Here is a 23033-nt window from a genome sequence, read left to right as displayed (position 1 = left end):
ATGGGCTTAGACCCATAAATTTGAATTTTGATAACAAATCGAGATTTTCTTCTTTTTTTTGGTCAACGAAACGAGTGTATTCAACATTGTTCATTTGTATTTGATTTTTTAAGACTTCTTTGATGATTTTAGGTGAGTTATGAAAGTTAAAATGATTTAGTTAAACAGTGCAAAATTGTATCTAAAATTGAGATTTGAATTTTGTTATCTTTAAGTATTAAGCTTAACTAAAATATCTTTCGAGTTACCATATATTTCTTTTCAAATTACAAGTTTACTAACATTTAGGGGGTGTATTCAATTTAACATTTAATGTGATTTGATTTTTAATAGAGTTTTAGATGATTTCAATAAGTCACAGAGATTTAGGTGATTTTGGTTAAACTACTCTAGAATATCACCTAAAACTATGGGATTTGAGTTTTTATTTTTTTAACTAAGAAACTCCACCCAAACAACCTAAAATCACCTCAAAACTTTAAAACTACATAACTTAAAATAGTTTCAATAACAGTGGATTTGAGAGTACTTTATGAAATGTCAAATTCAATAACAATGGATTTTAAATGAAGTTTTAAAATTCATGTTTGAATAACAGTGGATTTATCATTTTAATATAAATCACCTAAAACTCTCGGTTGAATACACCCCCCTTAACTTCATAAAATATATCACTTTTTGTTATATTTTTGACGCAAATCGGCTCAAATGATCCACTCAAAATAAACTTGGATTATAAACCGGTTAGAGTTAACAAAAGGAAAAGCCGGTTAAGTCGATTAACATTAGCTCGATTAAAAGTGTCATAAACCGGTTTTAATGGCTCCTTAGGGTTCAGGTGACCCGAACCAGAACAGATTCAAACTACAGATACCATGGTCTAAAGGCTCTAAGCCATACATATGTTTGTTATTATTAGACGATAGATATAAACATAGAGAATGGGACCATTCAGCAGAGGTTGGTTTCGAAGGAGAGAGAGATGCCCATACTGAACAGCTCCTGATACAGAAGCTTAGCTCCATACGGCACGTTCACCATCACCACATAGTCCGGAGACTCGCACAGCCTGCAATATGGTCCTCTGATCCTTTTTCCACTGCTTGCCACCCTCTCGATCACATTGGCTGCGCTTTTACAGTTCCTGCAGATGTGCATCTGTGAAGAGTCACTCAGAGTGAACAGACGCTCGTGCAAGTTCGCTGATGCACCGTGAGCAATCAGACAGTCTCGCTCCATCTCTCCGAACTTGATTCCACCGAACCTCTTCCTGTCTGCAACCGGCTGGCGCGTCAGAGGGTGAACTGGTCCGGTGTTCCTGAACTTGACTTTGTCCTCCGACATGTGGATGAGTCGCTGGTAGAAATTTGGGCCCATGAAGATGAGTGAACGCATCATCTCTCCTGTTCTTCCATTGTACACCCTTTCGTTTCCCCATCTTGAAAAGCCAGCCCTAAGCACAGACAACAGTGTATTTACAATCCGTAATCAATCAGGTGTCAAGAATCAGCAACAATCTACGAAACATGTTCAATGAACCATCACATAATCAACAAGACAAACGACTCTCAAGTCTCGACCTAAACAGTCAACCCTCTTAACAATTATTCTGGTGTCATTGTTTTTGAGCCCATTTTTATGTACTCTCTAGAGGTTTTACAGACACAAACTACATAAAAGAAAGAAACGAACAGACCAGTGCACGCTAGCTTTTAATTCTCCTAGGTAAACAAAACCAATCACTATGAGAAGTTTCAATCTTATACGGTGCTCAAATTAGCAGTCATTTGAACTTTTGGGTATCCTGTACAAAATTTCCAAGTCCAAACGTTTTAAACCAGACACGAATCACGAATATCATGCCTTTTTACTACCTAGGAAGCAAACGTAAACAGTTACCTATTGACCTCTACTCATTGTAGCATCAAAGGCCTGTATATTTTCTCAATGTTTTGTATACAGTGCTTAAACCAAGTGTCAGTGTGAAGAAAGGTACCTGTGAAGCTGGTCGGTTATGTCATCGACACTGGGAGTGGAGAACGGAGTTGCATGGCGTTTGACTTTGGAGTATGCATCAGTCTTGCCCTTCTTCTTTTGCATAGGACAAGCTATTCCTTTGGAGAGAGCAGCCTCCAAGAGTTGGCCCGGTGTTTGCCGAGAAGGGAATGCGTGCGGGTTTATCACGATATCAGGAACTATGCCTTGCGTCGTGAAAGCAAAATTCTCCTGCTCCTCTATATAGCCTAAGACACCCTTCTGACCATGCATACTGGAGAATTTATCTCCAAGACATGGAGAACGAACCTGCAAGATGTAAAAGATAGATCAATGGAAACGGTATATAGCTCAAAGGTATGCATTATCTGAAAGAGAGCTCACTATGGTATGATCTGGAACTTACCTGTCTTAGAGAAACAGCAGCATAATTTTTCCCATCGTCATTGGACGATAGAACCACTTTCTGCACTATCCCTCTCTCAGTGTGCTTCAGTTTCACGCTGTGATCAGTCCCAGACTCGGTGCATCTGCCAATGACAATATCACCACTGTGCATATTAGCACCAACAAAAGGGAACCCGTCATCATCCAAGCTGTCAACTCTGCCAATTTTGCTGTGTGTCTTTCCAAACTGAACAACCTCGTCCATCTTTTTCCTCTTCTCCGAGTCTTTACTGTCTACATCAGCTTTATAGCTCCTGATCTGTTCTGAACGGAACATACCACGTTCCAGCGAAGCCTTGTTCATCACAATGGAGTCCTCCTGGTTGAACCCGAGATGAACATTCACAGCAACAATTGCGTTCTGTCCATTAAACAACACATCCTTCTGAAGACACTCGGACGCCATTGTCTTGAAAAGTGGTTTCTGGGGGTAGAACAGCTGCTGGGTCAGGGTATCACAGCGGATGTTTGGGTTCGTTGAGGAGAAGCCAATGGCTTGTTGGCAATGCTTCTGGGACTGGTAGAGAACTCTTCTACCATGATCGTGATTAGCGAACGGAACAATGGCACAGCTGACACCCAACAGGAACGACAGGTCCAGTTCGCAATGAGTGTAACTCTTCTGCTCTTTCAGAAGCTGTTTGGTTCCCCATGCGGTGGTACAGTCTTCTTCTTCCTCAATCCCGATCAGCTCGAGAATCCCTTGATCAAGAAGATGCTCAAAGGTGTACTGCGATGGTTTACTCTGCTTCAACTTGTGGAGATTTTCCACAACCATGAGGGGACGGAGAAGTCTGCCAGCGTCAGTAAAAATCCGTACCTCCTTGTCATCTTTGTCTTGCTTGATTTCCATCTGCAAAGAATGACATAGAGACGTTTGTAAAGTGTAACAAGATCCTGATAAATACAAGATATTAAAATAACACAAAACTTTGTAAAACAGAAGATACCTGACGAGGTAATTCACTATGACGCCGCCTGCTTTTTAACTCCGCAACGAAGTAGTCCGAATCCGAACATACTCCAACCCAGTCTCCATTCAGAAGAACTTTGTGTTTCCCGCACAGTGGTGTACTGGTATCGTCCACCAGCTCTTCCATTCCACTATCGAAGAGCTTTTCCACCACGGGCTCCATAATTTGAGTGCTAACAACTCCAAGGAGAGACAGGTTCTTCACAAGACCACAATTTTCACCATCTGGGGTTGACAAAAAGCATACTCTGCCCCAGTGAGAGGGATGCCTGTTGCATACATTATAAAACAATGCAGTCACATTTCAGTTCTTTAAAAGCCAAAAACTCAACGGCTCGATTATTTCACAGCTCACTTTAAAATGTAACTAAAATGGACAATCCATTGTCTACATCAGGAGAAAAAAAGAAACAAGAAAAACAGTAACAGAAGGACTTAATGGCATCATAATCTAAAATTAGTATAAATCTGCGTTAAGCACAGCTAGGAAGACTCTGCAGGAACCAATGGTAATCATCATAACTAAATGAAATATGGGAACACAAATAAAACCGACTGAAGACATGTAAAACTGAGTAAACACAGACCATGCATATATACTTATATTCCAAACAAACAAGAGGTGGTGGAAATTTTACTTACGGGTATCTAGCATCTCCAACTCTACCGGTATACAGGACCTGTTGCCGCGTTCTCCTCAGATCAATCAAAGTCTGCAGGGGATTTGCACGGCCTAGATTAGCAACAACACCTGACACCCTTTCCATCTTCCTGAAGGGATGAGACCACGCTCCAGTGGAGAAGGCTCTACTGAGTCCATTCGTTATGATGGAAGCATCCAAATAATGCTCAATAGGCTTCAAATCGCCATCCCCCGTGAGGTGTCTCTGCATGGCCTTGGTCATTGTTCTTCTAGCGTGTGCCAGATGCACCCTTAACTCCCTTTCCAGCAACTCTCCAGCTAGTTCGATCCTCTTGTTCCTAAAGTTGTCTCTGTTCTCACACTTTCTTTTCCCAGCATATGCGCTAAACAGGCATCTCACCATGTAGCCCAGGAATCGTGCTTTCTGCTTCAAGCTTTTGAGGCCTGGAAACAAGAACAGACTTAGGCAGTCATCCACACTTTCTCCAGGTGGGAATTTTGTACTCTTAATCTGGTTCTCGACATATGCCAGAGCATTCCTCCCATGGCGAAAATCTTCGCAAACCAGATCAGCTTCCTGGATCGAAGCAATGACGCTGTTGGTGATGCTTGCATCCCCGCCATCGAAGGCAATCAGATCGACAGCCTCTTTGTCTGACGCAACACCCAGAGCGAAGAACAGGAGCCAGACCGGGATCTCGGTTGACAGGAAGTACACTGTCAGTACTTTCTCCCTTCTCTTGAAGTCTTCAGCTTTCTGATTCTCTGATAGACGCACAATGAACCGGTTCCTCTTAGTCTCGGACCTGTAGGAGACTGTCCATGGTGAATTAGAAATCCAGAGTCTCTTTGTGCATATCTGTTCTTGAGCAATAAAGACCTGCAAAACAAATTTCTTCACGTTAGGAACTTGTATAACAGGTTGGCAATGTTTTCCAGTATATATATAAAGAATTATAGAACAAAAGAAAGCAACAAAACGTTGTCAGCAGTTGAAATAGTTAAGGCAAATAGGTGCAATGAAGAACGCACAATCCAACCAGGTAACCACAAAGCCATACACTAAAATAGTTCAGATACAATCCCATGACAGCAGAAATGCATATATTTGGTGTAACTCACCTTCTCAGCTCCTTTAATCACAAAGTATCCGCCCTGGTCAAACGCACACTCCCCCTTTCTGTAGCTTTCCCCGTTCTTCCCTTTCTCTTTCTCCGTTGTGTTGCAAAGCACAGACTTCACCATCACGGGTATCCTCCCAATCGGGATGTCCTGCGTCTTCTTAGACAGGATCTGCTTCTCAACATACTCGTCTTGTCCCGTCTTGAACTTGTCTCTCTTAACAACTTTCTTAACGAACACCTAGTCAATTTACAAGGAGAAGAGTCAGCTACACAGTAATAAGAACAAGATACAAAGGCAAGCAAACCAGAAACTACACTCAAAAAGTTTGACAAAATAAGGAGCCATTGCATACAAGCATAGATCACACAATGAAAGCAGGACGTGAGGGAGATGGAGTAAAACTAAGTGAACCCCGACAAAAGGTGATAACTTTAAGACTGACTACATAGACACGATTCCGTAAGCTGCTATTGCAAGAGGTAGAACGACAAAAAGGTGATAACTTTAATCACCCTTTCTCCTTTACTTGGATTCCAACAAAGAGTTCAATCAGTTATATCTCACATCATACGTTATCAAACTCTTTAAGACTGACTACACAGACACGACTCAGTAAGCTGTTATTGCAAGAGGTAGAACGACAAAAAGGCGATAACTTTACATGGATTTTCAACGAAGAGTTTCAGTTCCCCTTACCTCAACATCGACATTAACTTTCATCCTGGCCGAGTAGGTCATGTTCTGAAGCCTAGCATGCCAGGGAAGAAACACAAGCTCCTTATCATCAGAGTACAAGGTAGGCTTATCCACGCTGACTTCCCCGAACTTCACCGTCGCGTATCTCCACTCATGGTCCTTGTTCTTCGTCGGATCGAACGACGGCTCCACGAGCATCTCCCCGGACGATTCGAACACGCTCTGGAGCCCGTGCTCGACGAAGAAGTTGTACGAGTTGAGCTGGTGGCTGACGAGGCCGTACTCGTCGAAGAAAGAAGTCGCCGCTTTCTTGCAGAAGCTCTGGAGAAACGGCTCTCCTATGTCGCGTAGATCGACCTCCATAGCGGCCTCGATCTCTTCCATGTCCGTATCAGTCATGGTTTTGAAGAGACTGTAGCAAAACCTAAAACCCTAAAACGAAGAAAGGGAAACGATTTTCAGGAGTGGGTTAAATCGTGAGCAACGTAAATGCATGTTCGATCGATGGTGCGATTCGAACTTTTCACCGAACAATGGAAGCGTTAAAAAAAAGCAAAATTTTAGGGGAAAGCTAAAGCGTTGAAAAAGAAGAATCAAAGGGTGATAGGGAGATAGAGTTACCTATTCGGAACGATGCAAGTGAAGGGAGAGAGAGTAGAGGAAAACGTTTCGTCGCCGGAAGTCTCTGAAAAACCCTTGATGCTCGTAATGTTGAAAGCGAAACAGTGGCCGAGGAGTGAAGAGGATACAACCAAAAAGAGAAGACTGTCTCTTTTGAAATTACCGGTATGTCCCTATTCTGGTTTGCGTTTGAGGGGTAGTATTGTACATTTGACGAGTGGGTATCATTTCCTTTTAACAATTTTCAATTTTTAACCAATTACTAAATGAAAAAAGAAAACTCTTTAATATTTCATTCATTATTTTGATAGCTTATACTAGTAGTTTTTTGGTGTTACAAAATTAAAAAAGTATTACAAAAAAAACACTAGTAGTTTTTTGTAAGAAATGATTGAGAAGGTAAGACTTCAAAGTGACTAACACGACTACTTAACCATCAATGCCAAACCTTATGCGTCCATGGACACATTTCAATCTTCAGATAATTTCTTGCTTCGTTTCAAATTTGCAAAAACCATAGGGCAGACATCTTGGGGTACCTTTTCAAGGTTCTGTAATCAACATAGACGATTCAAAACCTTGTACAAATACATTACAACAATACTTAATATCTTTTAATAAATGTCATATATCAGCATCCATTACCTTAAGTATATCCCCATTCCTCACAAGTGACAACCATATCCAGCCACATTGCCTCCATAATCAGTATCGCCATTGATTTTATGGCTACATGTTGTCACACAAATGCAAATCTCATAAGGACGAACCAACCTTAACCTTGGTCCACCTCTAAATGATTTTTCTCCAATTGTATGATAGAATACCAATTTTAGTGGAAAACTGAACACCAGAGCCAAAATCATTCAAAATTTACTGAACAGAGAAGAGAAGTCGCAATCCTCATTCACACACAAAAAAAAAAACAAAAAAAACAACAGAATGTATTATTTTCACACACCAACAAAGCCTCAAATACACAAGGCCAAACGGAAGAATCCAAAGCCTTTAGAAGTAGTAAAAGCTTTTTCCAAAGAGACAAAGATGAGCTTCCAGAGATCTTTTTTATAAATTCACACCTCATGTCGTTAAGCTCCAAACCCGGATACAAGCATCTTCACCAGAACTCACAACATGGGTATCATCAGCGAAACCCAGACCATAAACTCCACCTAGATGCGCTCCTTTTATGGTCATCCGTGCGGAAGGAGGTCTGTCCACTTCATACACAATCACACACGTGTCTAATGATCCCGTGGCAACCATAGTGCTGTTTGGAGACCAAGCTAGGCAGTTTATGCGAGCGCTATGGTACAACATGTTCTTCAGTTTCATCTGTTTTAAAAACGAGACGATGTAATTATGTTCAGTGTTAGTATCGGAGATTCATGGACAAGTTTTTAAAATAATATTTAGTTACCTCTCTGGAGGCTCTGTCCCATACAACAGCTTCTCTGTTCAAATCAGCTGATGCAAACATAGATAAGTCTGGGGAGTAACGTATGACGCTGATGGCGCCTCTGTGTTTCTCCAGAACTGCTTCCTCAGCGAGAGAGTCGCCATTCACAGAGTACAGACGGAGCTTACCGTCTTGACCACCGACAATGGCTTCGGTTCCATCAGGTGTCACGGCCAAAGCAGTGACGGTGAACCCAAGGTTGATGGTTGACACTACTTTCTCACCGCGGAGAAACACAACTCCTGACTCAAAGGCCACCAGAAGGAGACCAGGCGAGAGTGGTGCAAGGCTTAGATCATTTGGTTGGTTTCCAACGCCAATAGACTCTTCGTTTGTGACCTGGCCGTCTTGATAAGAGATCCTGGATATCTGGATGATTATCAAATAGTAAAGAACGCTGTTAGCTGCTTAATTTATCATTAATACAATCAACTTGAAAACCATATTAAGTGATATCAGATCACTAAAACATGGAGTAGTCAGTCAGGTTGACAAGTCCCATGAGAGAAAACTAGTTTACCGTATTGTCAAATCCAGATGTGATTATCTCTTCTTCATGAGCAGCAAAGCACTTTATCTGAGAGTTTTGCTTCCGCTGCAATTTACCGCAAAAACCACGTCCCATCATCCATTTACATATCAGACCATCATAGCTACCGGATAGTATGTAGTCAGAACTTCCTCTGAGCACAGATAAGGAAGAGATGTTCTTCATGTGTCCCGAAAACTGGAAGGGGGATTTCTCAAGATCGCTCGCTGAGAATATGCTGATTGTACCACCTAGAGAAACAGTGACAATATGGTCGTTCTGCCACAGACACCCGACAAGCATATCGTCCACACCACCTGATGATCCAGGACAAGTCAGTGTGGTCTTCAATGTTCCGTTACCAGAATCCGAGATTTCCCATATTTTAGCTGACTTGTCTGCAGATACAGTGAGGACCTGCTTGGTCATTCAAACATATACAACAAAATGAGTACAGACGCAGCATCAACCACACTGTAATCAAGAATCAAAATATAAAAAATATCTCACCGAGTCTTCTTCATATAAACAGAAAATAGCTCATGCATTATTAATATCATACGCTATTCTTATACACCCTATTCAAGCCTATATAACGGATTCAGACAATAATTGATATTATATTAGAACAAATAGACATAACTTAGTACCTCTTTGCCATCAGGACTCCAGCTAACAGCGTAGATGCTACCTTTATGTCCATCTTCAGATGAAAGTTCACCCAGTTTCTCACAAGTCTTTCCATCATATATGATTCCCTTCTTATCCGAACTCACAGTAATGAACTTGCTTCCATCAGGTGAATACCTCACACAGTTGACAAAGTTGGAATGCTCTCTGTTGATCCAACAAACTCGTAAGTAATTCCGAAACAACCAAAGCATGAAACTGAACAGATACACAAAAAAGTATTTTTTTTATCAGACCTGCTTGAGAGCTTGAACTTGAAAGGAGGGCCTTCGTAGAAGTTGACAAGAAAATCCTCCCCGCAAGTTACAATGCGGAAGGGTCTGGTCGGCTTGAAAGCGCAGCTAAGAACACGCCTTGAGTGTCCATCAAACTCCCCCACATTCGATCCTGAATCCCACCTAACATTGGTAAAAACCCCATTTCCAGTCAAACAAAACAAGACTCACTGACAGACTAAGTTCGATCTGATTTAACAAATACAACGCAACAATCAGTAGAAAAAAACATAAACTTAGACTGATCCGTCGAACCCAATGCACAGGAAACGAATCAAGAATCTGTAATTGAGACACTGAGTTCGATCTGATTCAACAAATCAGCAGAAAAAAACATAAACTTTGACTGATCATTCGAAGTCAATGCAACAATCAAAACAAGAAACCAAGAATCTATCATATCATTGATACACTACTAAGTCCGATCTAATTCAACAGACTCAATGCAACAATCAGCACCAAAAAAAAAAACATAAACTTTGACTGATCAATCGAAGTCAAACATAAAAAAAAAACATCCGATTCAAATATTCAAATCCCTAAGATCATAAACTGCTACTAATAGTAGTACTCACATGAAGGCACGAACGAGAGACTTCCCTTTGCCATCACCAGAAGCAACGATCCGCATCCCATCAGCCGACCACTGCAGATCATCGATCCTCCCAGCCAACACCTTGAACTCCTTCTTCAGCACGTGATCGTCGCGAGCTCCCCAGATCCTCACCGTCCCCGACACGTCCCCCGACGCGATCCACTCTCCGTTAGGGGAGTACCGCGCCACCGTGGCTGGGTAGGCGTGCTCTCCGTAGATGGAGACGTTCAAGGGGTTGTTTAGGTCGAGGATCACGACGGATCGGGCGTTCGTGTAGAGCATCGTGTCGGACTTGGAGTCGCCGGAGATCAGGATTCCCCGACCCCTCTCCGTCGAAGGGATGCAGGCGTAAGTCTCGGCGAGAGTCATCGTTTTGAGAAGACTTTTTGAGTGTTTTCGGGGGAGAGGAGAAGAAGGAGAGAACACAGAGACGAAGAGAAATGAAAAAGACGGTTTTGATTGATATTATTAGCGGTTACTCCCTCTGTTTACTTATGAGTATCGTTTTAGATTTGTGCACACGGATTAAGAAAGCATTTAATTTTGCATATTTTCAATATAAAAATATCATTACCGATACAATTCAACCAATAGAAAAATAGAATAGAGAATAAAATTAATAAATTTTGCATTGAAACTCTAAAACGACATTTATTTTACAACGAAAAAAATTCTGTAAAACGACACTTAATATGAAATGGAGGGAGTATTATTTTAAAATGCTTTTTTAATTTAAGATAATAATGTAATGATTACTGTCACACAAAACATTGAGAAAAAATGAATTTTATCGCATAAAAAGGAATTTTAAATTCTGGTGAGGGCGGTTTTGAGTCTTTTTGAGTTTTTGATATTAGCTGTAATTTTAAGAATTGAATGATCGTTGTCACATAACAGTACTTCTTCATGCTACATACAAGAATTTTCTGGAAATTAAAAAGGATTTAATTACACAAACAATGTCATTAGAGTTGATGGAGACAAGGATAATGGACTTCATGTTTTTAATTTCACATAAAGTATGCTTACTGTAAAATTAATATGAATGATTACATTGATTTGTAACACAAATTACATGTCAGTGAAAGTTATTTCAACTGTCTTAAAATTTAAGCTCTTCAGCTAAAGTGAAAGAGGTTTTAAAAAGTAGCAACAAAAGTGAATCCATGTCACAGTTAGACCCAAAAGAAAAAGAATCCATGTCACAATTTATACTTTCACCAATAAGAAGAAAATAGATGCCCATGGGCTAGTTATTTGAGCCCAAACCAGCACTACTGATTTAATGCTGATCCAGTGAATCCCTATCTAGTTGCATTGTGCATTAGTAGATCCTTTTCTAAATATACTTATGAAATATCGAATCATTAGTGAAGGGAACATATCATAGAGAAGTGTATGAGAAAATAAAAATATCAGTCGTGGGGCTTCGCAACTCTTGGTCGCATTTGCGTGGTCAGAGATAGAGCTGGGAATTTGACTCATTATCCGCGGGCCCCGCCCCGTTTGATCCGCTGCGGGGCGGGTGCGGGTCGAATGATTTGAAAAAAATTGTTCGCGGGTGCGGGTGCGGGTCAAGTGATTTTAACGCGAGACGGGTGCGGGTCGAAAGAATTCAAACTGCGGGTACCCGCCAACCCGCAAAATTAAAAAAAAATAATTAAAATATGATTTTTTTAACAAAAAATATGTTTTTTATAAAAAAATAATAAAAATTACGAATATTTTAAAAAATTAATTAAATTATATTATTTATATTAATTTTTAAAAAAAAATATTAATAAAAAATTATTTTTATTATTTTTTATTTTACCCGCGGGTTACCCGCTAATTTATACGGGGCGGGGCGGGTCTTATTTTTTTCAATTGCGGGTCAAGCGGGTCGGATTTTTGAATCAAAAAAATGATTCAATCCGCAGCGGGGCGGGGCGGGTCAACCCGCAAACCCAGCACTAGTCAGAGAGAAGATAAGGAAAACATAACAACAAAGCTGTCACAAGTCTCTATGTCTCTCTCAAACCTCCCACACCACCTCGACCCCATCACTCACATGCCTTTCTCTATTATTATTCTTATATGATATACTTCTTTGATTGTTTTAGCTAACATTTTATTTTTCGCTTTGACAAAGAAAAGTAATTTGATTGCATTGCATTGCCCTCTTATAATTTGATCTTACCGAAAACATAGCTGAAAATTGTGAATCACAATTTTTAAAATTAACTTATGAAAACAAAACGATTTTTTTCCGAAACAAAATGACTACAACAACGATAATGACAACAAAAGCAAAACTAATTTACAAAGACAGAATGACAAATCCCATCCTATCACTCTTCTCTCTATCTGAATGTTCACTTAACTTCTCAGCCAATCACGTAACGCCGTGTCACAACCAAATCCAAACCCACGTCAGCGTGAGTCACCAAGACCCTAGCAAGACCAATGTGATGACGCTGAAAAGTAAGAAGTGGACCACATGGTACGGGTGCTGAATTAAAGTTAAAGAGCCGTTAGAGAATTCGGAAGAGTCAACAGCTAAAGGCATGCCGTCACCGCCGAGAGCACATGACCGTGGCTCGCCGTTTTGGTTGAGCATGACGGCTCGGAGGACTGAAGTGACGGTGGGAAAGTAAGCCGTACGGTTTTTAGCGAGAAGCCAAGTGAGACCCATGAGAACACAGTCTTTGTTGTGCATCTTTGTTGTTCTGTTTCTGTCTTCCTTCGATGGGTTTCTTGTCCCTGACGTTTTCTTAGGGTTTAGCTGCAAAGAAAACAAAAAGACCACAAGTGTTTGGTCTGTGTTGGTTAGGATCTGTTGCTATACTAATGATTAAAGATTATACAAAGTAGAAGCTAGTGGCTTAAAGCTTTTAGTTATGGTGGGTTGGTGATTAAGATGCACAAGAATGAAATCATATGATGGGTGCAAAGAAATGACGCGTGGGGATCACGGAATCTGTAAGAGCGTAATGTGTCAGACTTGTCAGATAGGAAAAGAACAAAAGAGCTAAAGAACAAAAAAATTCCCAAATTACCATCCGACAAGGTTGATACACAGAGAGATCAGAAAAGAATCCTAGAACATATGATTCCACATCTTCTTCACCCAGTCACTCATATAGTAAAATGTAAAACCCTTATGTTTAAACACCAAAGATCATCATCAAGACGGTCAAGTAAACTTACCAACTTGGACTAGACCTTAACTAGATGGTTACTAATTGATGTATTCTTTAGATAATCTCCAATGTGTTCTATTTTTAACTCAAAATGAAACAACTCCAAAAAGAATTAAGTTTTACTCCAATTATATTCAATCTAAAATAAATAAAAATAGAAATCATAAACAAAAGATAATTAGACTACTTCATTTCTAGAATAACCCTATTTTATAATCTTGAAATTAAAAATGAAGTAGAATGAGAGTAGAAAATGAAACAAGGTTGGAGTTGCTATTATTAACCATAAAAACAGTATTAATCTAAAGAAAAAAAAGATGCTAACACACACCAAGAAACACTAAAAGGGCATATAAACAGGTTTATCAAATGTTACTATATTTGCAGAAAATTTTGTTATTTTCAATTTAATCTCATATGATCTCCTCAATGACATTATCTAAATGATACTGAGAGACTTACCTTATAGAGGCTGTTCAAGCACTTGTTACATCTACTGAGAGGAGTTAATCTATCTCCATTGTCGTGGCTTACACTCAAACAATCAGTCTCTAACCGATCAACACTCTCATCTCCAACGAGCCTCCCTTCTCCGTTCACAGTAAACGCCTCGGAACAGCTCAAGTGATGCAATCTTATCCCGCAGTAGCAGTCAACCAGGCCGCACGTCTCGTTCGGACTCGCCAGCTCAATCCCTCTCCTCCTCAGAGATTTCTCCAATCCGTCGACGCAAGTCTCCGAGTCGTCGGGAAGCAAAGGCATATCTTCTTCCGGCGTGGTTGCGGCGGAGGTCGCGTTTCTAACGGCGGAGCTGGGAATGGAGCGGCTGAGAGCAGTGGTTGAGTAAGCGGAGTAGAGCCACGCGCCAAGCACGGGGCAGCATTTTCCTTTGTGGAGCTTTTTGCCGGTGCAGGCTGACTTGATTCCGTGGAAGAGGTCTTCTGGTAGATCGAGCGGGCAGCCGGAGAAATCGGATTGCTCCGGGAAAGCGGGGATGGTGGCGGGTGGGGATGATTTGACCAGGAATGGCTGGACGGTGACCGGGTCTGAGTTCGGTGAGACGGGTGATAGAATGGTGAAGAGGACTATGAGTGAGATGAAAGATGGCGCGTGTTGAAACATCGCTGGAAGCATGGAGACAGGAACACAAAGAAGTGAGGGAGTGGAAGAGAGATGTGTAATAAAATATCGCCAATGCGATCTAGTCGATACCAATTTAATACAGTACTTGTACTTTTTATTGGCTTTAAATAATTTAATTTGATTTTCTTCGTACATTTTGCATTTACTGTATATATATATTATTTTATTTTTGACAAATTACTGTATAATATATTATTAATTTATTGAGCATCAAATATTTCTTTTTGCTAAAATTTGGAGCATCAAACCTTTTTTCTGCTAAATGGATCAAACAATTTTTTTGTGAACTAAAATGCATGAAACATTCTTGTGAAGTTAATCTGCGAAAAGTAAAATTCGCAAGTATCTCTGATACTTTCTTGTTATTTTTATGTGGAAATTTCTAATTTAATTTTAGGATTATTAATAGTAGAAGCATTTTTTTAAATCGCAGTCGACACATTTCAGCCTTTCATGTAATAATTTGTTTATGTATAAGAAACATAGGAGTGTTAATGACTTAATTAGTGGAATCATTTTATATGTGAATCACGGACGATTATTCTTCGCATCGAAACTTGAAACACTAGTGGTGACTGACTGATCGACAGGTTTACTGATGTATTTTAAAAAAATACACAAGTTTGGAAGGATTCATTTTGTTTTTTTTGTGTGTAACATACTTGTCTTGATATGTAATCTGTATAATCGACAAAAATAACACGATAGTAGGATTTAAGAATAAACTACGTCATACAAAATCAGCATGATATGTAATCTGTAACATTGATCAAGTATTCCATAATACCCATTTTGAATAGTAAAAACTAAAAAAAGGTGAAAAGAGTGGGAGGAGCTCCATGTTAAAAAGGTAACCTCAGGCACGCGAATAGTGAAAGCTGATCTTGAAAAGAAGACTACAAAACCCTTTTTCGGGAACGCCATAACAAAAAAATGCAAAACGGATTTTTATTCCTAATCACAACAGACGATTACTACTATACATAAAGAGTTACAAAAAAAATTCATTCAGATGTGTAGATATTATTCTTACAACATTGTTGTATTGTGCACTAGTTTAAACTCGATAACTGAAGTTTTATTTATCTTATATGTACAGTAATCGTCTTATTTACCAGCATTAGTAAACCGAAAGAGAACAAAGCAAAAGCAAAATGGAACGACCAAAAAGAAGGAAATGAACAGTCAATGAGAATGATTCTCTATCATTGGAAGATGAAGTGATCATCATACCTACGTATGCTTTACATATACAGGGTCAAGAAGATGTACTTGAACGATTTATTTGTTATTATGTGCTAAGGTCATATACTTGTCAATCAGAAACCCAGGGGTGAACATGTAATAAAGCCAAACTTCTGGGGCATTTCCGAGATCCCCCTTAGATTAGTCCATTCATTTCATACAACTTGGATCAAATTGAAGGTTTAAGGTTTTCTTTTGTTCAGACAACAACTCATGTCTCTCAGAAGTTATAAAGATTAGTTTGTAAATGTATGCAGTACAGAACTAGAGACACATGCTACTCTTCTCTTCTTCTTTCTCTTCACTGTGAGAGATGTGTATATGAATCAGCCCCTACTGTTAGCAAGAAGTTTCACTCCCCATAACATCACAATCAAGTGTGGAGAGCCGCAACCTTTTGAGACAAAGCATCACTTGCATCATTGTTCGTTTCCCCGTGCTGCAAAAAAAAAAAAGGAATGTGAAGAACAAGTGTATATACATACAAACTCGTAATATACATCTTTTAAATGAGGTTCTTGATCTTTTTTTTTACCTCGGACTGGTTCCTTTGTTTCACGCCAATGCATTTAGATGCACTGATGCTGTTACTTTTAAGCAAGCTCCGGGCACTGTAACCCGTCTGGCTCATTCCGTTCATGTAATTCGAGCCCTCGTGTTGAGAATTTTGAGGGCTCTCGGGAGTAGTGGCTAAAGAAGCTGCAGGTCTGTTCTCTTCCTTAGGCGCAGGTACTCTCTCTCTAAAATAGAAAGGTAGCAAACACAAGGAATTTGACAAGATTCAAAATCAGTTTTGACAAACACACCAGCAAAAGAGATTTGTGTACCTAGGCAAAGAAGCATGTCGTTGTTGAAGAGGAGCGCTTCTCTCACCCTTACCGTAGTGTTCTTCAAGATGTGCAAACTGTCTCTTAAACCGATCAACACCACTGCATTTCATTTGTTTTTTTTTTTTAAGAATACTTATATCTTAGTCTAGTAACTCGTATAGAAAGTTTTGGATATAGATTGTAAACTGTTATGATATTAGTACCTAGGGTACATGAAGCTCGTCTGTTCTCCACCTCGAAGATACTCTTGTAGCATCTGAGGATGGTACTCTAATATCTGCATTGTTTCACATGCAAGTTTAGTAAGAACAACAATTAAAACGATGAAACTGAATATATGTGGAAGAAAAAAAAAACAGTATTGAGTCTATGAGATTTAGTGTACCTCTCTGTAGATCAATTCCCTGACGTCTTCTTTCATTATCTTCCTTCTTTCAAACTCAAACTCAAGTTTCGGAATCGGTTGAGTAGATGGTTCTCGATCCACGTTTGCCAGTCCATAAAAGTAAGGATCTGCCAGTGCCTGTATACACATATTCACATGTTTCAATGGTCTGATACTTTGAAGAAGTGCAAAATAGTATAAGAGGAGCTTTACCTCTTCAGCTGTGGGACGGTCTTTGGGATCAAATGCAAGAAGGCGGTGCAGCAACCGAAGAGCCAACGGGTCTACATGAGGAAATTTGTGAGTGAATGGAACTGGCGGTTTTCTCCTCATGTTCCCGAGATATCTCCTCGCCTTTTCATTACGAATCTGCAACAAAATATTCATCATCATTACAGATAACTACAACTGATCTAAACCTGGTCTGGTAATGTTATCACTAATATTCTCATAAGTGGACAACATACTTACGACCTGAGGTCTCCTACCAATTAAATATGAACCTAACAGGAACTAGACCTAGACTACCAGCCATAAAACCATGGCTGGAAAGCACAAGTAAACACAGTAGTCATAGCTTATAAAACTTTAACACATTTATACGACATCAAAGAAACTCCACGCTTAGAAATTGTAGCAAAAAAAAAAAACTTTAAAACTGACTAACACAAAGTAACAAACTAACCCTTGAGATAGCTTCGGGTGAAGGAGTACCAAGCAAATCAGTCATAATATCCAATTGGTGCACCACGTTCTTCCCAGGAAACAACGGCTTCCCGGTAAGCATCTCTGCGAATATGCATCCTATGCTCCATATATCAATGGCTGGGGTATACTACAGAAGAGAAAGAACAGAATATACAATTTTTAATCCTCAGCTTGTAATGCCATAATAAACAGGTAATTGGTACACAGAGAAAAAAAAAAGAATTGGATTTTACTTTGGAGAAGAAAGAGCCACAAAGTTCTGGTGCACGGTACCATCTTGTAGCGACATAGTCCTGCAATGAAGCGAAAACCATTTAGTACACAACACTACATTTAATGAATGAAAACGTTTCAGTCTCTAACGTACAGTCCAGAATATAGCAGAAGGTGCATCGTTAAACGACACACGAGCAAGTCCAAAGTCGCAAATCTTCAGCTTGCAATCAGAGTTGGCTAGAATGTTTTTGGGTTTCAAATCACGGTGAAACACATTGGCTGCAACAACAACAACAAAAAGATTTTCTTCAGGTTTAGTAGAAAAGCAGTAAGGGACTAACTAACAGTAACACTATCCAGGACCACTAACCTGTGTGAATAAATTTCAGGCCACGGAGAAGCTGGTACAAGAAAAACTGGTAATGCTCAGGCGTAAGATCATCGTTAGCTTTGATAACTTGGTGAAGGTCTGACTCCATAAGCTCGAAAACAACGTAAATGTCTCTAAACTCACGGCGAGAAGGAGGAAGCATGACGTGCTTAATCTCCACTATATCAGGATGCCTGAGGAGCCTGAGGAGCTTGATCTCTCTAAGAATCCTCGTAGCGTCAGAGACGTGCTCAAAGACATCGTTGATTTTCTTGATGGCAACCTTTTCGCCGGTGTGTGTGTCGATTGCAGAGGCCACAACCCCGTAACTTCCTTTCCCTATAACTTCTTGGATTTGGTACCGACTGGCTTCACCGTATTCGGTAAAGAACTCAGTCTCCAATGCAACCTGTTTTAACATAAATGCATAGTAAGACCCTCAGGTTATAAAGTAGAAAAGATTGAGAATACTGTACTAAACCAACAATGTAGCATTTATACTAGTTTCAGATCAGCCAAAAGCCATTTAAAAGTCAACTCAGAGGCATATAATGATGAAAGCAAACAAATCCACAATGTAGTATGAGACTATTGATCAAACATTTGACAAATCCATGAGTCAATTCGTAGCAAGTAAACAAATCATCAGAGACAAGGCTTGCAATTATTAACCAAATCATTAAGCAACACAAACACCAACTAAAGCTGGATAATAACACAACACATTCAATCAATGATTTGCAAGAGTTCCTTCCAAATGTAGTTGGAGACATTGGCAGTAACTCAACAAAACCTAATTATTTCAATTTTTGAATCTGAAGAAGAAGAGATCAAACAGATCCATAAGAAAAAGGACGAACCTTTTTATGAGGATCCATGAGAATATGATTCCTTCTTGGAACCCTAATGGGCTTCAAACCAGACAAATCAAAATCTCTAACAAGGGCGAATCTTCTCGCTTCTTCCTCTTTGGTGTCTTCGTCTTCGTCTTCTTCTTCGTCGTCCTCGTGGTTTCTATAAATAGTAGTGAGCTGAGACCGCAAATTGCTGACAGCTAATCGATCACTCGCACCACACTGTCGAGAGGTATTGGTCGAATGATTCCGAGAATGAGAATGAGAATGAGAATGAGAATGAGATTGATTATTATTAACGCTGGTGCTGTGAGTAGCACCCATCCATCAAACACCTCCACCACCACACCTCTTTTTTTTTTTATCTTCTTCTTTCCTAAATTTAACAATATATTATTATTATCAGAAATTGACAATAATAATTAATTAATTATTACTAAAATGTTTTCAACTCTTCACGAAGCTCTCAGGTATGGCGTGCTTTCCTCTCTTTCTCAGGTCTCCCCATTATTTTTCTTTCCCTCTGTCTTCTCCGATGGACGCGGAAGGAAGGAAGAAGGAGAAGAAGATGAAGGGTGAAAGGGTTTTGGCACGTGCGTTAGCACGTGAGGCGTGTGATAAAGGGCATGTTTGACTTTTTATATCGCTTTTTTTTAATAGCTGCCTTCACATGGCGTTTCTTTCTTCATCATCACCTCTAGTAGTCCTTATCAAAATCATGCTTTTTTATAACTACTACTAGGGTCGGCCCGCCCTTCGGGCGGGATGTATATTTAATAATTGTTAAAATAATTATAATAAAAAATATATATATATATATATATTTGTTCCAGTGGCAGAGCTACTCTTGCTGGAAGGGGTCAAATGACCTATGTGGTTTTTACAAAAAAAAAAGTACATGCATTTTTTATAAGAATCTCTGAATATATCGCGGTATCAGCCACTGTGACTCATATAGTAATGTTAAATTATAAGGTTGGTCCCTTTAAAAGATTAGGCTGGCTTCGCCAATGATTTGTTCTATATAAAAATATACATATTAGTTAGATTTATACATGTTACTGTAATAGCAGTCTAAATAAGTCATGCTTTATGAACACCAGAATTGTCGTTTATTTGTATTGAAAATGGACAGTTATAAAAATATATCTGTTTCCATAGTTACTGATAAAATGTGTCATTTTGATTAACATTACTATAAACATTGTAATGTTAATCAAAATATTAATAACATTTCTGACTCACAGTGGACATACATTATCAATTCTAATACATCTATGTAAATGTTGGTGTAACAAAACTACCAAAATAATATATAGATATTGGTGATCCAATCGTATTCAGGGGTCCGAGTATTCTCGGTGCTCATCATACCATATATCTACGTAAATTATAACCGGAATTCGTTTCCGCATAGCTTAACTAATATAACTTTTAATGAATAAAGTAGAACAAAGAACCAAAAGAAGAATATAAATCCTTAAACTCAAATCTTTAAACTTAAATTGCCCAATGAGAATGTCAAAAAGCGAAAAATCCAAATAAGCGAAAGTAAACAAAGATGCATAGGCAGTATTAAAACTGAGAAACCAATCACGAATTAATTGTTGATATATATCAGCCAACACGGGCCTTTTTCACCACCTTCGACGATGCTACGTCTATCTTCGTAAATATTTGTGACTATCGGCAAATATTTATTTATTTGATAAATATTGCATATTCGAATATGCAAAACCAAAAAAAAAATCGAAAATTAAATATTCGTAACATATAAAATAAATCTACATATATTTAAAAATATGGATATCCGAACCGTGCACAATCCTATGTTATGGTGACTTTGATGCAAAACATAATATTTTCTTGAATTTACCATATAAATCCCTTTTTATTTTGAGTCTAAAATTCTCTCTATCTTATTTGCCAAAAAGTTTGTTTTTCTTAAAAAACACCTTTTACATTCAAAAATAGTTTCGAATATAAAATTATACTTTTAAGTGAAATAGGCAATGAAAATAGAAAGTAAAAAAATTTAGAAGAATGTTGTTCATGGAAAGAGAAACGAAAGATTGTTTTGTCAAACATTTTAGCAGCAAAACTTGACATTTTCCCTTTCGTCCTCTCTCTCTTATCTGTGTTTCATCCTCTCACTTCTTTAATCACTTTTTTTCTCCATCTTCAATGGTCATTTGTTGTTCATACGAAATCAAGTCAACGACGCTTCTTTTGCCCCAGTTTCATTCTTGTTTCTTTGAGCTTTAATCCAGGCTAAGATTTTGAGTCACTTAATCTCTGTTCTTTGACTTGCCTTACCTCAGAAGATTCATCATTCATACGATCTTAGCTTCATATCCAATCCAAGAACAACACCCACTTCAGTCAACTCTGGTCCTGGATCTGTTTCCCACAGTTTCAGACCAAACCCACATCAAAAGTTTCAACATTTAAGCCAAACCTTGAATCTTTTTTACCAGCTATGGTAGTATAAGACCAACACCTCGAAAACGGCGGATCCATCCGTGTGGTGGTCAAAGGACAGTTATTTCCGTAATATGTTGTGGGGTCCAGTGCGTTGGATAAAGATCCAAAGAGCTTCACTGGAGCTTTGTCTTCGGCGTTGTCTCACTCTACGGTATAAACCAAGGGCTTGGTGGCTCACTGGGCCGTGTGGCCACGGAGTACTAGATGAAAGATGTTCAAGAGGTTCAGCCTTCAGTCTCAGGCTCTCACCGCAATCACCAAGATTCCATGGATCATTAAGCCTCTTTGGGGCATTCTCACTGATGTTCTTCCCATCTATGGCTTCCACAGACGCCCTTACTTCGTTTTGGTGGTCCTTGGAGTGGTCTCTATGCTTTTCATATCGGTTCTTGGTAATCTACACCTTTACTTGGCACTCTTGTGGATGACGATAGCAAGTGCTGCGATGGCGATAGCTGATGTAACCATTGATGCTTGCACTGCCTACAACAGCATCAAACACCCTTCTCTTGCCATTAATCCTCATGGCACATGTGTGGTTGGATCCAAGTGAAGTGGCTCCTTGTTACAGTAGTTTGATCTGAAAGCTTACTAATGAAATCTGATGTTGACTAAGAAGAGTTTCCCATCCAGGCAAGTATTCTATACCACTCAAAGAAGAGTTTTGTCTTCTATAGTTGGTATATCGCAGAAAACTACAGAGCAAAAAAAAAAAGAGTTCCATGTTAGGAGTGTGATATTCAAATAAACTAAAGGCTTTACTTTCTACAGCAAGACAAATTAAATCTTACTAAAAATGATGTCAGATGAAACATCTTCTTGAATAACTCAATGGGAAATAACTGGCACTGACTGAGGTAAGGCTTTTTCACCATTTGTACAGCTTCAGTGAGTTGATTGTAGGGAAACTCATTGACGGCCTAATTATATACACAAACATAATAATTGTAGATCACAGAGATATCACTGAGGTTCTCATTTTTAAGTGTAATCATTTTATCATCATACCTCTGAATCTTGGGATCCTCCTGATGAGTTCATCACAGCTATACATATATCTTTTATGTTTATGATTTCTGGAAGAATAGTCTTTTGTGCGTCTAGCGATGGTTGCAAGGTAGCTTGCTACCTGAGTTCCTTCTTCCCACAATCTAGCCGGCTTGTACCTGGTTGTAGAGAAGTGACTGTCTTGATACTCTCATAGTCAACTTTCCAGCTAAGTGTTGAAGACGCATTTAAATTCTTTATTTCTACCTGTGGAACAACAAAAGCTGGAATCATCAACCATATTCCTTCATTAATTAAACTCAGAATATACAAATGACAAAGAAAGAAAGAAACATGTTCACCTTGGTCCCAAAATTTAGCATGCCTAATTGGATGGTTTGAGATATGAACATCGCAACAGTGAGCATCTTCTTGCATATCACATGACTCCCAAATACCCCACAGTTCATTGCACCGTGCCCATTTCCATTTGAATTTCAGATACAGTCTCTAGCAAAGGTAGTCATGTCTGTTCATATATCTACATGTACCATAAGAGCAAACAAACATTAAAAAAAAAC

General features: G+C 39.1%; 4 protein-coding genes across 4 annotated transcripts; all 4 read right to left on the bottom strand.

The window, feature by feature from the left end:
• Positions 1-764: 764 nt before the first annotated feature.
• On the bottom strand, positions 765-6611 carry LOC108860282 (DNA-directed RNA polymerases IV and V subunit 2). Its single transcript, XM_018634177.2, has 8 exons — positions 6501-6611; positions 5880-6311; positions 5181-5420; positions 4058-4938; positions 3393-3684; positions 2402-3295; positions 1997-2304; positions 765-1453 (listed from the first exon to the last, which is right to left on the bottom strand). The coding sequence occupies exons 2-8, from the start codon at positions 6276-6278 to the stop codon at positions 952-954; spliced, it is 3516 nt and encodes a 1171-aa protein (XP_018489679.1). The 5' UTR covers positions 6279-6311; positions 6501-6611; the 3' UTR covers positions 765-951.
• A 742-nt stretch (positions 6612-7353) lies between these two features.
• Positions 7354-10498, bottom strand: LOC108862951 (actin-interacting protein 1-2). The gene is made up of 6 exons (XM_018637224.2): positions 10029-10498; positions 9415-9576; positions 9139-9325; positions 8480-8905; positions 7921-8328; positions 7354-7835 (listed from the first exon to the last, which is right to left on the bottom strand). The coding sequence occupies exons 1-6, from the start codon at positions 10415-10417 to the stop codon at positions 7581-7583; spliced, it is 1827 nt and encodes a 608-aa protein (XP_018492726.2). The 5' UTR covers positions 10418-10498; the 3' UTR covers positions 7354-7580.
• A 1686-nt stretch (positions 10499-12184) lies between these two features.
• On the bottom strand, positions 12185-14402 carry LOC108856314 (uncharacterized GPI-anchored protein At4g28100). The gene is made up of 2 exons (XM_018630088.2): positions 13693-14402; positions 12185-12812 (listed from the first exon to the last, which is right to left on the bottom strand). The coding sequence occupies exons 1-2, from the start codon at positions 14362-14364 to the stop codon at positions 12471-12473; spliced, it is 1014 nt and encodes a 337-aa protein (XP_018485590.1). The 5' UTR covers positions 14365-14402; the 3' UTR covers positions 12185-12470.
• A 1389-nt stretch (positions 14403-15791) lies between these two features.
• On the bottom strand, positions 15792-19582 carry LOC108863162 (mitogen-activated protein kinase 9). The gene is made up of 11 exons (XM_018637490.2): positions 18988-19582; positions 18128-18536; positions 17909-18036; positions 17775-17834; positions 17519-17668; positions 17047-17202; positions 16834-16971; positions 16652-16725; positions 16446-16547; positions 16154-16358; positions 15792-16057 (listed from the first exon to the last, which is right to left on the bottom strand). The coding sequence occupies exons 1-11, from the start codon at positions 19303-19305 to the stop codon at positions 15992-15994; spliced, it is 1806 nt and encodes a 601-aa protein (XP_018492992.1). The 5' UTR covers positions 19306-19582; the 3' UTR covers positions 15792-15991.
• Positions 19583-23033: the final 3451 nt, after the last annotated feature.

Source organism: Raphanus sativus, chromosome 5, assembly GCF_000801105.2.
Source record: "Raphanus sativus cultivar WK10039 chromosome 5, ASM80110v3, whole genome shotgun sequence".
Classification (NCBI taxonomy): Eukaryota; Viridiplantae; Streptophyta; class Magnoliopsida; order Brassicales; family Brassicaceae; genus Raphanus; species Raphanus sativus.
The sequence above is the reverse complement of the archived record's forward strand: the minus strand, read 5'-3'. Positions and strand labels throughout refer to the sequence as shown.